General features: G+C 34.1%; 1 protein-coding gene across 1 annotated transcript in view; it reads left to right on the top strand.

Annotated features, from left to right (window-relative positions):
* Window positions 1-16,107, top strand: part of MYOZ2 (myozenin 2) — a 51,255-nt gene that overhangs the window by 14,101 nt on the left and 21,047 nt on the right. The window contains exons 3-5 of the mRNA XM_001148878.5: window positions 1,014-1,183; window positions 8,163-8,292; window positions 15,047-15,230. Of these exons, the coding sequence (XP_001148878.1) occupies window positions 1,014-1,183; window positions 8,163-8,292; window positions 15,047-15,230 (484 nt within the window). The remainder of the gene's footprint in view (window positions 1-1,013; window positions 1,184-8,162; window positions 8,293-15,046; window positions 15,231-16,107) is intronic.

A 16,107-nucleotide genomic window follows, 5' to 3' on the forward strand; every position in this document is an offset into this window, starting at 1 on the left:
GAAAAGTGGGGAGAAAATTTAACAAGTAATTCTGTTGTTTTATCCCAAAAGCTTAATTGTTATCGTTAATATATCATCAAAGAATGTTGCCCCAATCAAAATAATTATTTATTTTCCTAATGGCCCAATTTTTCTTCCTATGCATTTAACGGTAGTCAACTGTGGCAAAAAGACTCTGTGGGTATTACAGAAATATATTAGTGATTAAAGAAGCAAGTGGAAAGATTGTATCTCTTTTGGATTTTGGAAAAACTGTTTAGTAAAAGAAATAGGAAATAACACTCATTTACTGAATATCTGATATATTTAAGGTATGGGAGACACAGAAAGTAAAACCTAAAGAAAATGCAAACCATAAAACAAATAAAACAAAATCAAATGTATGTGATTCAGTGTTATGGGAATATAGAGAATGAATGAGTAATTATGAATAAAAATTTTAGGTAAGAAATTAATATAAATGGCATTTGAGCTGGATTGGGGAAAAAGTTCACTCAATACTTATCATCTGCCTACTTTATGGAGGTTACTCAGTGCTAGATGCCGAATAAATAGTATTTTGACCGAGTCTGGGAAATGGGGTGGGGTGGAGTGGGAGGGTAGGCATTTCAGTAGGGGGATAGCTAAAGCTGACACATAAAAATGTGGGGAGCAAAACAGAGTTTATGAATGCAACTATGAAGCCATGCTATTTGCAAGCTCATTCTATATGGAAAGACTAAATTGTACTAGTAGTAATTACAGCTAACTTTTTAATTCACACTATGTGCCAGGTACCAGGCTACATGCTTTACATGAAGCATTTTTATTTCATTCTCATATTAATGCTTTGCAATAGGTATTAGTATTATTAGCTCCACTTTAGAGATGAAGGAACTGAGGTTTAGAGAAAATAAATGACATACTTATGATCATGCAATTAGAAAGTGGTGGAATTTTAGAATTAAGAAATTTATAAAAGCATTAAAAATGCTTACCTTGGGATTTTTACTCATATGAATATTGTTTTACAGATGTTGATGGCATGGACCTGGGCAAAAAGGTCAGCATCCCCAGAGACATCATGTTGGAAGAATTATCCCATCTCAGTAATCGTGGTGCCAGGCTATTTAAGATGCGTCAAAGAAGATCTGACAAATACACATTTGAAAATTTCCAGTATCAATCTAGAGCACAAATAAATGTAGGTATAACGTGAACAGGTAGTATCCAAATGAATGCGCAGTATTTCTAAATTTGTATGTATGACTAGTTTCTGAAGCAAGTATTCTATATATTTTCTTTCAATTTATTCTGTTAGGCTATTTTTTTTTTATCATAATGAATAGTTTAGGTGGGTAAACAAAAGAAGCATTATGTATGATATGAGTATGCTTTTAGTTCAATAGGGACATTGTAAGCTTGTAGATTTGGCGCTGAGGAACTTGTCTGTTCCATTAAGAGGAGGGAGAGGGAGTGGAGAGAAATGGTACTAAAAGTTTCCATGGTCTTATCACAACCAGTTACATGTTTGAGATGGAAACACTTCCAAAGCACATAGCGCTCCACAGGCAAGGATAAGCATTTTATTCGCTGAGTAAACCTTGGCACTGAAACATGCCTGGGAACTACAGACACATTCAATGCCCTCTCAAAGCATTTATTCCACATTGTGTAGGGAAGTCTGGTACTCACTAATGACAAAAACTAGTTTGGATATAACTCTTTGGACAGAGATTTCCCCAACTCAAAGCTAATAAACAAACAAAAATTAAACTACATTTTACATATTGTATTAATATTACATTCACTTAAACTGTCATTTAAAGAGACTGTAGAGGAAAAAGTTGATAGTAGAAAGGCAACCAGCTTTGGGAAAATGGCTTTAAAATTCAAATGGCTGGCATGAAGAATCAAAAAGGAATAGTGCATTCGTCCTAAATTTGAAAAGATCATGATGACTTCAACAAATATGTTTTATTTACTGAGAGTTTCTTCCTAGAGCTATGAAAGATTTACTTACAGATTTAAGCCTGAAAACTTACCAGCTCCCATCACTAGTAAGTTGTTTTGAATGGACAGCTCCCTTCTTTACAGCAAACAGACTAATTTCCCTGATTTATTTTATCATAATTACTAAAACACACTATAGAAACTAATATCTACATCCACAGACACCAAAATTTTGTTTCCCATATTTCTATTTTCCTTGTTATGTTTTTTGTTAACAGAAAATGTTGAGAGGACACTTAACAAATTTATTTTCATATTTGTGAGCATTCTTCAGCCATCCATTGATTAAATCTAGTTTTAATTGTGAATTCAGTTAGCCATCAAATCTTACTCAACTATAGTATTTATACTTGTGAAGAATGATTTTTTAATTGAAGTCCATGTACCCTATAACTATGCCCAGTAACCTCTTATCAAAAATATCTTGTAAGTATGAGTCAAAAATAATCCCTACCCCATCTGCTGGAGTCTATGTAATCATATTCTTTCAATAATGACAATAGAGAAGGCTCTCTATGGAGTAGTACAAAATAAGGTGGCTTATGGAAGTCTTTGAAAAGTCATCTACAAGTTTAGACATTTGAATAAATGAATAATGTCAGTTTTTATAACTTCCACTTACATCTCTAGGAATAATGCTTTAACTACAATTCTGAAGAAAGGTACAATAAGATTTAAAATGTCCCTATGAACACAACATATTCTCTTACCACCAGTATTTCAAATTATTGATTATAATTTTATACACCTGTGTTCGAATGTGTTCTGGTTACACATAATATATATAAGAACATGTCTTGACAATTTTTCACTATTCCCAGAAGACTGGGTGCTGAATAAATAAAATGACCCCAAACAGGTTTATTGAAATAAATAATTAAATATTGATAAATAACACAAAGCAATAAGCAATAATAATGTATGCAATAAAGTCATATTTTATTGAGTTACATAACATACTCTAAAGTGTGATGAATTTTACTCTTCTTTCAAAATAAGGAAAGTAGTATTCAAGGAAGTATGTTCATTTGACTTAAGCAACACCATAATAAAGAAGACTGATACTCAGCTGTCAGAATTCTAGAGTTCTTGGCACCAATTTCTCTCATGGTGTAATTAAAGGAAAATCTTGCCTGGGAATCAGGAGACCAAGGTTTGGTCCTGGCTCTCCCACCAGCCATGTGATTTAGTGTTAACTCAAAAAGCGTTGCCTTTTTTTTTTTTTTTTTTTGCCTTTCTGAATTTTCCCCCTCATTTTAAAAATAAAGATACGCACTCCAATGCTCTCAGGTGCCTTCTGTCTTTAATGATCTGTGTGTTGCCCGATCTTAATTCAAAAAATTACCTGCACAATAAATCATTAAGGAAGATAGTGAGCCACGTTGTACAATGATACATTTACTTTGTCAAGACTGTAGATTGCAACTTGAAAGGTTAATATGACAGGAATTCAAAAATATTATTAGACTCAGGTCTATTTCCATTCATATTCATTTATACTTTTGGCAAATATTTATTGGGTGCCTATTATGTTCTTGATACTATGCTGCAAGCTCAAAGATAAATAAATACAGGCTTCATCTAGTGATAGGGAGACCAAATGACATTGAAAGATAAGAGAGCGTTTATTTACTTATAATCTAGTTCTTGAATGATCCTTATATGATTTATACCACATTAATCTGATTTACTGACTACATTTTCTGGAACAAGCTTTTACTTTTACTGCTTCCCTTGAGCAATAGATGTTGTCAAAGTAATAATTTAACTCAGCTTTATATATTTCTTATTCTAGTATAATGTTGAAGACCTCATATAAATGAAAATATAAACCACCCCCCGGTAATTAATGCCATTTGTTCAAATACTACCATTTTAAAAACAGAAAAAATAAGTGTAGCTTTGAATTCTACCGGTGAGGGACACTGGCAAATTCAAGCTACATATACTTTCTATGACACAAACAGTAATAATAGTAAATATGTGTTCCTAAAAAGAAATGAACATTGCTTGCTACATGAGCCAATTTTGAAGCCCTAGTTCATAAACTATTTTTTAACCAAAATGGCAAAATGGAGATGGGTGAAGAAAATAGGTCACCAAAAATAAAGTAAAATGGAAGAATGCCTCATGATAATTAAAATTCTCTTCTTATAAGTTACTGCAAAAGGATATTATATTTTTTGAATCACTAGAAATCTTAAATACTACTGAGAAAAGGGGAAGTATACGATTAAAAGTAATTCTGAAATAAGACCACACTAAATAATTGGAACTCTAAATATATATTTGCTTTGTTCAAAAAATAACTTCTACCATGTATGTGGCACAAAGCATAGAGCAAAGAAGCCTTCTTTTTATATCTATTGATATTTTAACAGAAATCATGTAAAGCATCTTCTATATGTGTTTTTAATTTACATAATCTATAGGATATGGCTCTAGTTTTGTTTTCTTTAGGGTCAACTTAACTGAGGTAAAAAGAGACATATCTTCATTTGTCTTTCCAACTTTTCTGAAAGGAATTGCAGATGATGGAATGCTATGATGTAAAGCTTATAATTATATAGGTTACTACCTAACTATTATAAGGCTCTGCTTATTTTCTTAATGATGATGTAGAGGTACTGGGTGTCTCCTGATAATTAATGACTAACGAGAAAGAGTTGATTTTCCTGCTCATCATTAATCCCCAGGAAGAGGTTACAGAAGGTATTACAATTCCTAGAAATTAATGTAGGTAGAATTATTTGTAAGTTTAGGTGAAATTCATTTAATGAACACATTCTAGGAACTTAGAAAACATTACTCTTTGTGCATTATACATTTAAGCTTCCTAAATTTATCTCAAATGCCTTTTTATTTATAATTAAAGTTATCAGGAACTTTACACTTTTTAAAGAATTAGTATAGGTTTAGAAGTAAAAACATAAAGATACTAACCTAGTCAATTATTAAGTCCAACACTCAAGATAGGAGCTGAGTTCAAAATGCAAAATGTTATATTACACACACACACACACACACACACACACACACACACAATGCCTTTCTTAGTCCATCCATGTTGTTATAAAGTAATAGCTGAGACCAGGTACTTTATAAAGAAAAGAGGTTTATTTGACTCATGGTTCTGTGAGCTGTACAAGAAGCATGGCATCAGCACCTGCTTCTGGTAAGGGCCCCCGGAAACTTCCACTCATGGCAGAAGGGAAAGGGGAGTTGGCATCACATGGTGAGAGAGGAAGGAAGGAAGAGAGAGGAGGGAGGAGGTGCCAAGTTCCTTTTAACAATCAATTCTCATAGGAACTAATTACTGCGAGGATGGCACCAAGTCATTCATGAGGAATCCACCTCCATGACCAAACACCTCCCATTAGGCCCCAACTCCAACACTGGAAATGAAATTTCAGCATGAGATTTAGAGGGGACAAATATCCAAAACACATCAGTGGCCAACTAGACTTCAACCAGATTATAAATAGGGTGGGGACTCCAAATGACATAAATGCAATACCAAAACCCAGGTAACAGGAACAAATAAAGAAAGAGCACGAGAAGGTGGCATAGGTTTTATTGAAGTATTGGGATAATACAGAATATGGAGACATTTCCAGTAGATTAAGTTAGTTAGAAAGAAGACGGAAATTCTAAGACGGGTCTTAGAGGAAACCTAGGATTTGGTTTAGTAAAGAACAGAAAGGAGGGCATTCCAAGCAGGTGAAACAGCTTGTGGGGCTGAGGAGGGCAGAGGGTAGTAGTGGGGAACTGGCTTGTGGAAGTTTGCAAGGAATGAGAGGTAATGTTTATGAGGTGAGTATGACATCTACGTTACCAAGCAAAAGAGTTTGCATTTTATTCACTAGGCAATTAGGAACAATTTCTAAAGATTGGAGTAATGCCATACCAGCATTTGTATTTGGTCTGACTGGAAGGAAAATGCTTGGTGGAAAATGAACAGAAGGTAGATGATGACATGATAAAGTATGAGCAATGAGGATAACAGGCGCATGAAGACTAAAGTGAAAAAGGAAGATGGCATTTTAAAAAATGTCATAGTGAAAAAGAATCAGCTGGGTTTGGCTATTTATTCACTAAAAATTCAGCTAATATTCGCTGACTGCTTGTGCTATATAAGGCACCATCTTAGGCTTTGTAAAAGACATATGGGCAAAATGAAATTCCCTGTTCTCAAGTAGCTAACAAGCTAGTAAATGAAACAGGACACAAAATATTATTTTAAAGGTGAATTATAGTAAATGATATGGGAGCAGCGAGAAGAAAGACAAAAAACTTTTTATTGGAAGGGGAGGAAGAATAAGGGAAGGGGTGTTTTTTAAATCACGACAGAGCCGACCATGGTAATGACGGAGAGGGGTCCTCTTGCTAGGGGAACTCCTATGATCAAAGATCAAAGGTAGAAAGGTGGAGAAACATACAAGATAATGGGGGAATCTTGATCTATGATCAAAGGTAGAAAAGCATACAAGATAATTGGGGAATTATAAGTCGTTTGGTTTTAAGCTTAGGGTACATCTTTAAAAACTGATGAGACTAGGTAGGCAGGTCTCAGTGCAAGGCTAAAACATTTAGGCTTATTCAGTATGCAATAAAGTGTGAACATGATGATGAGTTTGCAATTAGGCATGCGATGTTTAAAGTTTTAAAAATGTTTAAAAGTCGTAATATTTTTGCTGTAAGTTTTAACCTCAGGCAGAGACAGCTCTAAGAGAATTCCTTCCTAAAATAGATCTTTTAAAATTCAAATAGAGATTAAGTATTTTTGTTTAAAAAGCTATTCGTTGAAAATATATATATGTTCCTGGGAAGTTAGTATATCATCAGACTATCAATATTTTATAAGTATAATTTATTCATGAAGATTTTATCATTGTCATTTTCTGCCCTGCCCAAATGTGGGCTTTGATGAAGCAGACGAAAGAACAAAGGCTCAAATTTGGACTACTGCTTTGAAAGTAGGCTTTTTTGGAATGCTGCAGAGATTAACATGAATGCAAAAGCCCTTGGGGAGGGGCTGTGTGGGTGAAGCATAAAAATGGAGATAAACTTTATTTCCTTCATAATTTTATTAAGTGAGGATCTTAATTTATGGCCTTTAGTTATGGTAAGTATTTAAATTTTAAAACAAAATTGTATTCTATCCTGAAATTGCTATAAAGTTAAATAAGTGTTAAAATGTAAAGGTATATTTCATCACAGAATCTTACAAACAAATATAGAAATTAAAAAATGAAAGATTTTCTGTATGTCACACACAAAAGAGTCAAAATCAGTGTCTAATTGCTATGCTTTTTACTAAATTTTTATTTTTGAAGTTAAAAGATAATTTGACCTAATCGCTTCTTTTTAAAATACACATATTTCCTATATGCAATTAAAACAATGATTTATTATGAGAATAAAACTTGGCTATACTTTTGAGGACATAACCTACTACGATGTCTATTTTTTTCTTAAAATGCAAACTGAACATTTTTAAGGTGCTATATTATTGCCATAGAATAAATCCTGTAATAGTAAAACAAATTTATCAAAATTTAAAAGACAAATGTCTTTTTTCAGCATTTTATTTTCTAAAAATCAAAAATTTTTCCTTTTGCAAGTCTATGCAAGTTAAAATATAAATGATTTTTGTGTTTTTTTGGAGTACATATGATTGCCGTTGAAATTTCAGGTTAGATTTTTAAACTTTCTAGACGTTAAAAAATGTAATTAAAGCCCAAATATAAATACAATGGAAGATAAGATTTACTAGGCCAAATGCTTAGCCAGTATGCTCTACATTATTAGATTAGTAAGGATTCAAAAATTAAATACATTTATCTCATAGGGATGGTCTGAATAGAAAATGAAATGATTGGTATGAACCACTACACACAGTGCCTGGCACACAGTAAGTCTCAATTTCAGCTCTAATCATTATTAAGTGGACTGTCATCATAAAATAGATCTTAGACTGATATCAGTAAATCTTCTCATTCAAGTGCGCAACCATCTTACTATGAAAAAAATTATTGAGGTCCCAGGAAGTAATGAAGTGACATTGCATTTAAATTATAAATATATAATTGAAGTTTTGCATACATAGCTCCTATTATTGTGCTTACATTTTTGAGTTTTCAGCAGAGTTTACTTTTGATTAAATACAGCACAGTATTGCTATGCAGAATGGGAAAGTGGATGGAAGTAACTTGGAAGGTGGTTCGCAGCAAGCCCCCTTGACTCCTCCCAACACCCCAGATCCACGAAGCCCTCCAAATCCAGACAACATTGCTCCAGGTAACCAATCCCCTTACCAATAGAGCAATAAAATTTCTGTGTACCTAATGATATGACTCAAGGCATTTAAAGCCTTTATTAAATAGTATTTAAATAATATATCTTTTCTCATTAAGTATGTTTTTGGGCCCCAGGCACGGTGACTCCCAATCCCAGCACTTTGGGAGACTGAGGTGGGTGGATCACCTGAGCCCACAAGTTTGAGACCAGCCTGGATCACATGGTGAAACCTAGTTTCTACAATAAATACAAAATTTAGCTGGGTATGGTGGTGCACACTTGTAGTCCCAGCTACTTGGGGGGCTGGGGTAGGAGGATCATTTGAGCCCAGGAGGTGGGGGCTGCAGTGAGCCATGATCACACCACTGCACTCCAGCCTGGGTAACAGAGTAAGACCCCGACTCAAAAAAAAATTTCTTTTTTGGATAAATACAAGACAAATGCAAAAATTCAGACCTAAAGGAATCACATAAAACATTTATAGTAGCCATACGTTCTTTGTTTTAGATGGTCTGTTAATCACCTGCTATATTGAAAATTATAATAAGTAATTTGTAATTATATTGAAATCCTATTTGTATAGGACTGTACGATTTATAAAGTGCTGTGATATATATTGTCTTCTTTAATTTTGCAGTAACTCTATGACATATTAATTACAATCCTCATTTTATAAATTAAGACGTTGAGGTTATGAATGTCTATGAAGCAACAAAGAATGAATAAGACCTAGTATTTGACAGCACAACAGGGTGACCATAGTCAATAGTAACCTAATTGTACATTTTACAATAACTAAAAGAGTATAACTGGATTGTTTATAACATAAAGAATAAATGCTTAAGATGATGGAAACCCCATTTATCCTGATGTGGTTATTGCACATTGCATGCTGTTATCAAAATATCTAATGAACCCCATAAATACATACACCTATTATGTACCCACAAAAGTTAAAAATAAAAATCTTTTAAATTAAAATTACAAGAGAAAAAAGAATTAGGGCCAGGCACAGTGGCTCACAGCTATAATACCAGCACTTTGGGAGGCTGAGGAGGATCACTTTAGGCCAGGAGCTCGAGACCAGCCTGGGCAACATAACAAGACCCTATCTCTACAAAAAATAAATAAAAAAACAAAAAAGAATTAAGCCCAGATCTGGTACCAAATTTACAACTGCCTCATGTCAACAGACCTTATGGAGATTGTTTTTGTTTTCTCTGTTCCCTCAAAGGACTTTCAACGCAGCTCCTAAAGAGTATACATTTGTTTATCATTTTAAAAGAGAATCAACTCCTTATTCAGTCAGTTTATAGTCTTTATAAATAATGTTGGGCATTAAAATAGGACATCTTTCAAAAAATTACATTATCTAATTAGACAACTTTTCAAAGTAACCTATAGTGTCTTTGAAAATTCAAGCATTTCCTCAAGAGTAGTGTATAGATTTCAAAATTTAAAATAGTTATATCTTGAAACTAAAGATATATGTCTAATTTTTGTAAAATAAGCAGTAAATTTAGCAAAAGTACTCAGCATTCTTCTCAAATGTAATACTATTTTTGAAAATATGTAAATATTTTGAGATAATGTTATACAGGTACAGCACCTGTACAACATTAAATATTATTTAAAAATAAGGTATTAGAGCATTCTTAATGAACACCATGAGAAAAACTGTGGATAGACTTAGCAAAATAATACTGAAGGAAACCAATTAGGCACAATTAAAATGCATACAATTCTGAAATGGATTATTTTAATAAAGTTCTCTGGTAGCTTTCAACAAAAGTTATGGCAGAAAAGCAGGTAATAGGGTCTGTATCTACATCATCAACCACATGAGAAAAGAAATAAGGTTTAGAATCAGACAGATCTGGGTTCAACCCTATGGCTCTTCCCGTTTTACTACCATGCTGGGAAAGGAAATACATCTCTTTGGGCCCTAGTTTCCTCAATCTGTAAAATAGAGAAAGAAATCTCACTTTACAGGGTCACTGTGCAAAGTAAGTGTGATGGTATGCGAATAGTCCCTAACATATAATAAGCACTCAGTTAAAGTTAATTCTTTCCCCATCCACCTTTACATCCTTCTTATGCAATAGAATACACAGATACTATCTGAGCTCCAACCACTGTACTACAATCCCTGCTTACTTTTTGGAGTTTTTTTTTTTATTAAATAGGAAAGAGAGAGGACATATGGAAAAGTGAATGTTGATACAATTTAGTGCTGTCATCACTTAGAACTTTTATTATGTAGTCTTTACTGTACACTATGGAATCACAAAATGAATAGAAGAATGAATCTCTATCTTCAAAGAATTAATAGACATAGAGAGATAGAGCAAATGTCCAAAGAATATTTATATTTTCACTTTCTGTGTATATAATTCAACATCATATGTGCATTTTATTGACCATCAGGAGTAAATATGTGTGTGGTTGTATATGTATGTTTATATATATCCAGAGAGAGACTTTGTGGGGGGAAAACTGCATGCTTTATTAAATGGTATATTCAACACACTTTTCTGTATCTTAATTTTCTCATTTAACGGAACCTCAAAGATGTACCTCCAACGCAGCTGTTATAGCCCTAATTAATATTGTTTAAATTGACGTGTAATAATTGTACATATTCTTGGGGTACATAGTGATGTTTTGATAAATATCCATCATCTCAAATATTTATTATTTCTTTGTGTTGGAAGTATTCAATATCCTCCTTCTAGCTATCTGAACTATATATTATTCTTATTTGTATATAAATTTATATATAAATAACTATGTATTATTCTTATAACACCCTACAGTGTTATAGAAGACTAGAGCTTATTCCTCCTGTCTAGCTATAATTTTGCATTCTTTAACAAATCTCTCTTGTCCCCACTTCTCTCTACTGTTCCCAGCCTCTAGTATCCTCTGTCCTACTTTTCACGCCTAGGAGATCAACCTTTTTTAGCTTCCACATATGAATGAGGACATGCAATGTTTAACTTAAGAGAAATTTTTAAAGCACTAATTTATGTACCTATTTAGAGCTAGTATCCAATTATTAAATATTAGAAAATGTCTATGCAATATAGAGTAAGAAAATGGGGAGTTTGGGTATTATTATGTACTTTACTACAAGGCAAGAGTACAAATGGATTCTTCCTTCTGAGTAGATAAGTTGAAAAGTACAATAAGCTCAGTAAACAAACTATAATTATTCCAATTTAGCAAATTAATTTGCTATAGTGATTAGCCAACTATGTATCAAAAAGCCAACTTTTTCCATACATGAATAAATAAGAGTATGAAAATGCCATAATACTGTAAAAATAAAATTTATCTAAATTTCAGTTATATTAAAACATATTTAAAAATCAAACAAGAAATGCAGACATATGGCATTGCTGAATTGTAATATTTCTGTGAGGTTAAATATAAGCACATTCTTTTCTGTAGATAACTCAGCATATCAAAAAAGAAAAAAGTTGTTATTTAATGATATCTATAAAAAGAAATTAGAAAGCTTTGAATGTTCAAAAATGGGAAAAGATTACATAACCATGGTTTCTTAATTTAATAGATTATTGTGAAACCCTTAAAATAATTATGAACATGATACAGAAACATTTAAAAGTATTTTAAACAAATTTGGGGGAAAAACATAATATTACACTAGATGTTCTAGTTATGTGATCATTACATTTACGGGTGAAGAAAAACTGGAAGAAAATACACAAAACTAAATACTTGTGTTAGGGTGGTGGGATTTTGAGGAATTTTAAACAAATTTTATAAAACTTAAAATTGTCCAGTTTTTAAAGGTCTTACCTCTGTTCAACTCCAGGAAAGGAATAGGAAATAAAATGTGGTAGTTATGGTTATAGAATTACATATAATATACAAAGACAAGACACAGGAAAGAGAACTCTTTCCTTGGGGAGGCAGGAATGGCTGCATAGAAGGGTGACCTGAAGCCAAGGCTTACAGTAGAAATTTGCACATGACAAGAAGTAGGGAGAACAGTCCAGGCACAGGAAATGAATGGACCAAGTAGAGGGGCATAAGGGGCACCCCAAGCAACAAGTAACTAGATCCATAGTCCTGGAGCAAAGAGTGTGAAAGGAGAAAGCAGGCGGTGAGGCTGGATGGGCTTAAGGGCCACATGGGTCATGCTGAGTGGTTGCGATTTTGTCCTGGGAGGCATTAGGGTCCCCTGAGCAGGGGAAGAGCTGGCCAGTTAGGAAGGTCTCCTGGGGCAGCAGTGTGGAGGCTGGCTGGGAGAGGGTTAGAACTAAAGGATTAGTGTTGAAGCTGTGGCGAACACCCAGGCAAGAGACACCTGGACCTGACCCAGGGCAGGAGTAACGGAAATGTAAAGAGAATTTTTTAGAGCAATGTTCCTCGTTGTTCTGTTTGTAGACCACCTGCATAAGATTTGTATGAGAGTTTGTTAAACATTGGAGTTTTAGGTCATACCTGAGACTCACTGAAGCCAGACTTCTGGAGGGAGGATCCTATTATCTACGTTTTATTTTTTTAAATTTTTTTCATTCATTTAATTGATTGTTTTTTTTTGTTTGTTTGTTTTTTGTTTTTGTTTTTGTTTTTGTTTTTTTTTATTGATCATTCTTGGGTGTTTCTCGCAGAGGAGGATTTGGCAGGGTCAAAGGACAATAGTGGAGGGAAGGTCGGCAGATAAACAAGTGAACAAAAGTCTCTGGTTTTCCTAGGCAGAGTGTTTGTGTCCCTGGGTACTTGAGATTAGGGAGTGGTGATGACTCTTAACGAGCATGCTGCCTTCAAGCATCTGTTTAACAAAGCACATCTTGTACCGCCCTTAATCCGTTTAACCCTGAGTGGACACAGCACATGTTTCAGAGAGCACAGGGTTGGGGGTAAGGTCATAGATCAACAGGATCCCAAGGCAGAAGAATTTTTCTTAGTACAGAACAAAATGAAAAGTCTCCCATGTCTACTTCTTTCTACACAGACACAGCAACCATCCGATTTCTCAATCTTTTCCCCACCTTTCCCCCTTTTCTATTCCACAAAACTGCCATTGTCATCATGGCCCGTTCTCAATGAGCTGTTGGGTACACCTCCCAGATGGGGTGGTGGCCGGGCAGAGGGGCTCCTCACTTCCCAGTAGGGGCGGCCGGGCAGAGGTGCCCCTCACCTCCCGGACGGGGCGGCTGGCTGGGCAGGGGGCTGACCCTTATCTACATTTTAAATGCGTATCCAAGATAATTCAGACAAACAATAATTTGAGAGCCACTATTTTAGAAATCCTTAGGTAGTATAGTTGGTAACACTTTGTGATTTGTTGTGGGGATGAGGGAGACTTTCGGATAATGCTCTGTCTTGGGCATCTGAGAGTAAAGTGATAACATTTGCTAAAATGACCAAAATAGAAAAAGAAGCAGAATATATTAGAAAATGGCTGCATTTAGGTCTAGACAGGTTATAAAGGGTGCCAGTGGATCATTTATTTTGATAAATATAGTAAATAATTGAGTAGAGGGCTTGATTATTTTTTTAAAAAGTCAGAATTATCAATACATAGGTCACAATTGAAGCTATGAATATAAATGGAATTTTCTAGGTAGAGTGCATTGTGTAAGAAAAGAGCTTTGAGGAACAACAGTATTTAAGTGGTAAGCAGAGAAAAGGAGCCTACACAAAAAGATTTCTATTAGATACTGGAGGCAATCTGAAGAAAATTAAATAATCACAAATAACTGTTTAGACATGGAATTATCAGGAAGGGGCTTTTTTTTGGAGGAGACAAACATTTTAGTGTAAAGAGGAGATAGGCATGCTTTGACAGAAGAAAATCAAAATTATTGCAGAGATGGGAAAGAGCATCAGAGAAATCTAAAAGTAGAAGTCATCAAATGGTAAAGGGATTTGACATGGTGGAAGAGAGAATTGCAGGGATATAACTAGGTAATACGGCAGTGTAAACAGAAAGTAGATAACTGTGCCTTAGAAAACTGGAAGAGAGTCACTCTATGCATGTGAAAAAGGTTTAAAGATCTATGCCAAGAATTTCCGTGACTTTTAAACAGTATTTACAGAAAATTCCCAGCTGTTATGGGAAGAATAAACTGGGGAGGTGAGATCAGAAGCAGAAAAGCTAGGTAAGAAATCTTGAGGAACAAAATAAAAAGGGGATGGGTACATTGGGAGATAAGAAGAGCTGGGCCTGAATAAGGCCGTGGTAACAAGTTACTTCATCTTCTTGAAGCTCAAACATTTTACAGAGCACTCAGCAATTGAAGACAGACAAGACCCAAACATCACCTCTAAAGAATCAGCTCTGGGAGGAGGGAGATTTTGTCTGCATTGCGATTTCCCCTACCTTAGACTACAATAGGCACTCAATATTAACATTTTTAAATTAATTAATTGTGGTATCTAAAGTCTAGTGTGAATTAATGCAAGGAGCACAATTTTTAGAAAACTAAATGAACAGTTTTACTGGAAAAATAAATATACTAAGACAGTCAAGAAAAAACTGTATAATTTGGAAAAATTAAACATTAAGAAAAATGGTTTCTTTTTAAAGTTCCATAAGCTTACAGGAGCTCTAAAATGTCTTAACACTTGCAGACTGCTGTTTTCTAAGGGATCATGAAAAGGATGCATGCTTCATAAATTTATCCCAGCATGAAAAATCAAACATGGTAAAATGTTAGGTGGAGGTTAGTAACTCTCGGGCACAGTGCTTACTTACTTTTGCTATATTTTTCCAAAGGATATTCTGGACCACTGAAGGAAATTCCTCCTGAAAAATTCAACACCACAGCTGTCCCTAAGTACTATCAATCTCCCTGGGAACAAGCCATTAGCAATGATCCGGAGCTTTTAGAGGCTTTATATCCTAAACTTTTCAAGCCTGAAGGAAAGGCAGAACTGCCTGATTACAGGAGCTTTAACAGGTAATTCAATGGTCCTGGGTGACACTGTTGGCATGCAATACCAAAATTTTTTCATCATGGTACAGATAACTGAATTCCCTGGTAGAAAGCAATTTTTTCTTTTGAGAAAAGAATCTAAATAGCAATATAGGATATCTTCTAAGCCTAGGCAAAGACTCATTTTTGTAATATTACTATTATTTTCAAACTTGGTCATTTTTAGTATAAAAATGAAGGAAATGATTCAGAAACTATCATTGGCATAACATCAGGATTATCCCTTGATACTTTAAAAATGTTATTTTAATAATAGTTTCAAATCCAAAGATTGATCTGGGTTTATGCATTGTTTCAAATGGCAATACTGTTCAAGAATTTAATAAATAATTCACATGCAAGGCTATGAGAATTACTGTGTAACTCCAGATTCCATCTTATATTTTTGCAGGCTTTAGGACAGATTAAAAGTAATTTAGAGACTTAATGGCCCAAGATTCCAGAAGAGGTACAACCCAAAACTTATGCTATCAAAAATATCACCAAATGATATCTGTAGTATAGTTTATAGAATGGGCATCCATTTTTCTCTGTTATTCAGTTTTTATAATTTCCATGGATATTTTGAATTTTTAATAGTCTCATAATCCATTATTTGATCACTTGACCTTCATTTTAGAGTAAAATATCTAATATTTAGTATGCTGTCTCGCACTCAAAAAAAGTTAGACTCAATTTATAGGCAGCTTAATAACCATTCATTTAAAAATGAATAAATTAATGAGTAAATTTTTTTATTTAAAAAAAGAATGCCAAATAGACTGCATTTAAACAGTGATCTTCTTAAGTGATCGGATGTGGTGGCTCATGCCTGTCATCCCAGCACTTTGGGAGGCTGAGG

The sequence above is a fragment of the Pan troglodytes genome, chromosome 3 (genome assembly GCF_028858775.2).
Source record: "Pan troglodytes isolate AG18354 chromosome 3, NHGRI_mPanTro3-v2.0_pri, whole genome shotgun sequence".
Taxonomy (NCBI): domain Eukaryota; kingdom Metazoa; phylum Chordata; class Mammalia; order Primates; family Hominidae; genus Pan; species Pan troglodytes.